The 6,603-nt window shown below is 38.8% G+C and overlaps 1 protein-coding gene across 1 annotated transcript; it reads left to right on the plus strand.

The window, feature by feature from the left end:
- Positions 1-5,545: 5,545 nt before the first annotated feature.
- Positions 5,546-6,262, plus strand: LOC143036669 (uncharacterized). Its single transcript, XM_076204227.1, has 2 exons — positions 5,546-5,975; positions 6,144-6,262. The coding sequence occupies exons 1-2, from the start codon at positions 5,546-5,548 to the stop codon at positions 6,260-6,262; spliced, it is 549 nt and encodes a 182-aa protein (XP_076060342.1).
- The last annotated feature ends 341 nt before the right edge of the window (positions 6,263-6,603 follow it).

Here is a 6,603-nt window from a genome sequence, read left to right on the forward strand (position 1 = left end):
GTCAAGTCCAGCTATATGGGCATGTGGAACGTTTTCCCTGATGTTGATTTAACCTGCAGGGTTTTCAAGAGACAATTCCCGATAGTACATCTGTTCAGAAAACAAGTTTTTCATATTTTCATACGTTACTGTACTTCTTCCCTAGGTTTTTTGACCTAAAAAAAGCCAAAAAATCACATCCATTTTTTACCTTAAGTTTTTTGCTATTTTACTAAACGGGCCAGTTTCGAGGCATTTTTAAGCATATTTTGTGGTCTAAATTTTTATCTATTAAAGATAGATCAATAAGTTAGATACCCAACGAAAGAACAGAATCTACTCTACATATAACAATCATTATAATTGATCAATTCTCCCCATGAATTTTGAATTATATGAAATTGTTGAAAACCCTGACTTTTTGCTAACCTGGAGACATGGTTTCTGTATATAATTTCAGCATTTAATTTCATATTTACAGAAACTTGTTAATGATGTTGGAGAATACTGAACAGTGCAAAATCAAGGCCATCATAGAAAATCAATCCAAATCCAGAAAACCATCCACAAGATACTTCACAGTGGTATTAAGAAAGGAGCTACGAAAACGCACAGCTGATGTCGGCCGTCCACCAGATCTCTCACTGAAACCTTCCTGGTCGGATACCCTTTATCTTGTATCAGTGGTTCTCAACTTTCCACCAACATACAAGCAATCCAGTACTTCCTTTATCTCCAAAGTTTAACAGAAAATGCAGGCAAACCCATGGTTCAAGACCTCGCCTATGAAACGGTAGAAGCTATCATCCCATTCTGGCAGATGGCTAGAATCAAGATGATGACCAGGCAGAACTGCATGAAGCTCTTCGTGAAACTCCTTGACAAATACAAACACTGATGAAGAGCAAAGGAAGAGCAAGTGACCCTGGAGGAAAGAGGAGTGCATTTGTCTTGAAGTTGGATAGCTTGTTTGTTCGACATAGGAGCTCCAGATACTGTCCAGGTTACCAGGATATAGAGAGCAAGATCCCAGTAACAAGTATGCTGGACTGAGAGGCAACTGTAGAGGCAATAACAAGGTAATCATACTTTCATACTTTTACTAATCATATTTTGAATATCACAACAAGTTTGAGGTTTTACATGTTTACCACATATCATTTTGCAGTTTTACATGCTTACCACATTGTATTATTTTAAAGCTGTAGCAGAACAAGAGGCAGTTACGCACGTGCATGACATTTCCTGGTGTGGTTTCAGTGGCAATGACGCTAACACTGAGGATATGGATTACCAGCAGCCTCGTCCTGGAGTCGACCAGGGGCCATTCACTGAGCCAGATGGATGGCCGGAAGCTTGTATTCCATGAAGATGATGATGTTTTGTGACTAGCTCGAGTATGATGAGGAGACTGATACAAAGCTTTAACGACTCAACATCTTCCTAGCGCTGTTCTACACACCAGTGTAGATGATGTCAACATCTGCTGCGGATGCTCCTGTGAATGATTTTCAGCTCCTCCAGAACATGTTGAGGTACAAGAGATCAGACCAAGAGGTTGCTGAAGCAGTTCTTCAGAAAATGGAAAACCACAAGTGGTACTTGACACAGGAGGCCGTGTCATTCGCGCTCTTCAGCAGCAGACTGAATGACAAGCAGAAACAGGACATTGATGCTCAGCTGCATGACACTCAGAAAGCAAACAGCTTCAGAAGGGAAAACATGCGTTTCAGAAGGTGACAGCCAAGACCACACTAGTAAATTTCATTGTTCCGGAATCCCACCTTCTGTTAGATATCCTCGGCATTGGATCTGACTAGCTCCTGGATCGGGTTGGATCATGGTCAGAGAAAGAGAACAAGAAAGTATTGGAATATGAGAGAAACCTCAGAGTAGTGAATGGCATCGATGACCGTGGAGTTAAGATGATGAGTGATTTTGCAAATATCACCACAGATCCCAAGCAGAGGGAATATTTCCTCCATGAATAAAACAGACGGCGCTTCGAAAGCTTCAAGAAGCAAACACTTAACAAATGACTGTGTAACATCATTTTGATACATAAAATCATGATTTATTTTGGTAGTTTCAGTTGATAGTGTGACTTGTTGCAGAATTACACTTTCCACTTTGTGCAATGTTAATCAGATTGTACACGTTCAAAAGAGTATTATTTTTTATTTGATAAGTATTTTGTTACCAGTATTCTATTTTGCTCCATGTTAAAAATCTTGTCTCCAGGTAAGTAAAAAAAAGTCAAGATTTTCAACAATTTCGTATCTATTAAAAGTCACGGGAAAAATTAATCAATACTAATGATTGAAGTATGTACAGTAGATCCTGCTCATTCATTTGGCACCTAATTTGTTGCTCTATCTTGGATAGATGAAAAATTGTGCCACAAAATATGCTTAGAAATTCGTCAAAATTGGCCCTTTTGGTAAGATAGCAAAAAAAAAAATCAGCCTACACTCGGCAATCCTTCTATACATTCTAGATAAAAATGAATGTAATTTTCGGCATTTCCAGATCAAAAAGCACCGGAAAAAGTAGAGTGATGTATGAAAATATGAAAAAGTTGTTTTTTGAACATATCTACCCCGATTGAAGAGTAGACGAAAGTGTCGCCTACAGAACATGACTGAAACCAGTCGACCGATCCTGCCGAGAGCAATTTCAAATGGGAAGGGTGGCTGCATGGAAGCTTGCTTGGGGGAAACCGTGGCGACTGGCTTTGGGAGAGGAGAGAATCAAAGCGTCTCCGGGCGTATCCTCCTAATTAATGATGAACAAGTAGACACCACTCTTTAAAAAAATAGCCAAATACTCCTCTGGGGCATATTATTTTGGTCGACTATACGAGCGTTTCATTAAAAAATAAATGAATAAATAAAAAAAATAATAACACCAATGTATTGTGTGGTGCTCATGTTTTTCTTTTTTATTCATTGGTGTGTGTGTGTGTGTGTGTGTGTGTGTGTGTGTGTGTGTGTGTGTGTGTGTGTGTGTGTGTGTGTGTGTGTGTGTGTGTGTGTGTGTGTGTGTGTGTGTGTGTGTGTGTGTGTGTGTGTGTGTGTGTGTGTGTGTGTGTGTGTGTGTGTGTGTGTGTGTGTGTGTGTGTGTGTGTGTGTGTGTGTGTGTGTGTGTGTGTGTATGTGTTTGTGTCTATCCGTGTGCGTGTATACATGTATCATCTTACTCATGTTCGAAAACGATCAAGGCGTGGCTCGTTGTCATACCTGAGGAGTTGATTGTGTACATCGTTTAACAAAAGATCTCTTGTACAATTGCTCATTCAAGAGGAAGATTACCACGGGTGGGCGTGGCTTCGAAGCCGCTGATGTGACTGGGGCTGCTTCGAAATAATCCTGTATGTCAGGAAAGCGTGGACGATAAATCAGGTGTCTGTTTGGGAGGTTTCCGAGGATGACAGTGGCTGGAAGAAAACGATAGTGGAGAGGCTTGAGTACACAAGGTCTCTCTTCCTTTTAAAATGACATCTATTCAAGGTTCAAGACGTAAGAGTCCGAGTAGAAGTTTTCTTGATAATGATTCTTTCATATGCTATTGGTGGATCAGAGTTCATGTCAAGAAACGAAACACAAAAAAAAAAAAAAAAAAAAAAAAAAAAAATCTGATTAGCTAGTTCAAATCATGGCTCCATTGATGAGATGCGATAGGATCCCCATAATGAAGATTTGTGCGACCCAAAAATGTTTTAATGCCTGTAATAAGTAGGAGGAAAAATTTCTCGAAGATAAATTCTTCTTAGACTTCTTCATTAAGACATATAAGAAAGATATTGCATGAATCAAAACTGGAGATTTATAGTATGATGAATATTTTTTCTTAGATTTCAGAACCAAAATAGTTCAGAAAATTGAAGGAATTTTCATAAATACATTCGTAAATACAAACATACATATATTATTGCACAATATTATTGCACGCAAACATACATATATGCTTATATACATATACATACATACATACATACATACATACATACATACATACATACATACATACATACATACATACATACATACATACATACATACATACATACATACATACATAAATACATACAGTACATAAATACAGTGCTGATTAAGGAAGTGGCAGTAAGGACATCCGTTTAATGTTAGTAAGGTCATTGACATATATATTGGATATTGTATCTTGGCTCATCTCTATACATATACAGTTTCCCTTCTTTTCTATTTACTGTTTACTCCCTATGCAGAGCTGGGGGCCCAAATTGCCCATAGTTAGGAGGAACATGACGGAGTGCAACCGAAAGTGTCAGAATGGACTTTTTGAAGGGTCGCTTCACACCTCTGATCTACAGGTATGATAATGACAAGAAGAAAGGAGACCTCAAACCATTCGTGCGGATCGGATTGCAAAGAAGATGGAAGTAGCGAGACGGAGGTGGTCACGAGGTCATAGGAAGATTAGGGACAGACAGAGAGATAGATAGGTAGATAGATAGAGAGAGAGAGAGAGGGAGAGAGAGAAGAGAGAGAGAGAGAGAGAGAGAGAGAGAGAGAGAGAGAGAGAGAGAGAGAGAGAGAGAGAGAGAGAGAGAGAGAGAGATAGAGAGAGAGAGAGAGAGAGAGAGAGAGAGAGAGAGAGAGAGAGAGAGAGAGAGAGAGAGAGAGAGAGAGAGAGAGAGAGAGAGAGAGAGAGAGAGAGAGTGAGAGAAAGCGGAGTGGTCTAGGAATTGAAAACATGGGAATTAGCACACGGATTCTTGTACTGTGAAGTGCAAAATGTTCTGTTGTAAAGCATAGGGGCTTTTGCTTTTAGCAAAGAGATACTAATTATAAAAAAAATCCCTTACATTCCCCTATCCGTACCACTCCTACTTACTGCCGCTTTCCCTTCGCCATAACCATTCCTTTCTCTTCCACTCCCCCTCATCACTCCCTTTCCCATCCACCCCCTCTTTTCTTTCTCATCCTAAATTCAGTGTTTACGTATGTATATATGCATAGGTACACACATACATACATACATACATACACATACATACATACATACATACATACATACATACATACATACATACATACATACATACATACATACATACATACATACATACATATATACATACATACACACACACATACATACATACATACATACATACATACATACATACATACATACATACATACATACATACATACATACATACATACATATATACACACATACATACATACATACATACATACATACATACATACATACATACATACATACATACATACATACATACATACATACATACATACGTACATACATACATACATATATACATACATACATAAATACGTACATACATACATACATACATACATATATACATACATACATACATACATACATACAAACATACATACATACATACATGCACACATACATACATACATATATATGCATACATGCACATATACATACATACATACATACATACATACATACATACATACATACATACATACATACATACATACATACATCTTAAGATGTGCCCCACTGATTTTTCCGAGGGATGAAGATAAGGGCTTTGCAAGACGTTTGGCCAGCTTATGTGGAGCGCTGCCAATACCAGAAGGGTCTTCCCAAGACTCACAAACCAGAGATTCTCCTCAGACCCATCACCTCTGGTATTGGCAGCGCTCCACATAAGCTGGCCAAACGTCTTGCAAAGCCCTTATCTTCATTCCTCGGAAAAATCAGTGGGGCACATCTTAAGAACTCGTCTGACTTAATCAACAAATTACAATCAATAGACTTTAAAGACAGAATACTTGCAAGATTCGATGTACAAAGTCCCTTTGCGAATGTCTTAATTCAAAACGTTATCTCTGCTATTAAGAAAGTCTTGCCTCACATCAACGGAGACGACCTTCCTATCAATAAGAAGGACTACTTAAAACTAATTGAAATGTGCTTCAAATGTGCTTCGGTTTCTTTCGACAGTAAGACATTTCACCAACATGAAGGCTTGCCCATGGGGTCACCTTTAAGTGCAGTAGCCGCATGCCTCTTTTTAGAGACACTGGAAAAAGAAGAATACATGAACATCATCCCAAACGACAGCAAGTGGTATAGATACGTGGATGACTGCCTTCTCGTCCTCCACAAAGACACCAACATTAGTGACATCTTATCCCGACTCAACCAAGTACACCCTAAAATTCAGTTGACTGTAGAGCACGAGGTCAACGGATCCCTACCATTCCTGGATACCGTCATCATAAGGTAAAATAATTCTGTAAAATTCAAGGTGTATAGAAAACCCACCCACAAAGATGATTACATACATTATTTTAGTGCTCACGACAAAAAGACCAAGACTGGTGTGGTCATGGAATTTTATCTTCGAGCACTTAGGATATGCAGCCCTGAATTCTTCAATGAAGAATTACAACACATAACCAAGACCTTCGTAAAACTTAGCTTTCCCGCTGGTCTTCTCTCCACAACATTGAAGAAAGCCAGAGCCATAAGAGAGAAATAGTGACAAAAACCAAAACAAGAACAATACAATGTACATAGTAGTCCCCACCTCAGACTTGGCCTGCGCACTCAGTAAAGAACTGAGAC

This window comes from Oratosquilla oratoria, chromosome 2 (assembly GCF_046742065.1).
Source record: "Oratosquilla oratoria isolate Oo_2021 chromosome 2, ASM4674206v1, whole genome shotgun sequence".
NCBI classification, from domain to species: Eukaryota; Metazoa; Arthropoda; class Malacostraca; order Stomatopoda; family Squillidae; genus Oratosquilla; species Oratosquilla oratoria.

Coding starts and splice junctions, on each gene's coding strand:
- LOC143036669 (XM_076204227.1), top strand. CDS start 5,546: ATGAAGATAAGGGCTTTGCAAGACGTTTGGCCAGCTTATGTGGAGCGC. Junction 5,976..6,143: donor TGCTTCGGTTTCTTTCGACA/GTAAGACATTTC, acceptor TCCTCCACAAAG/ACACCAACATTAGTGACATC.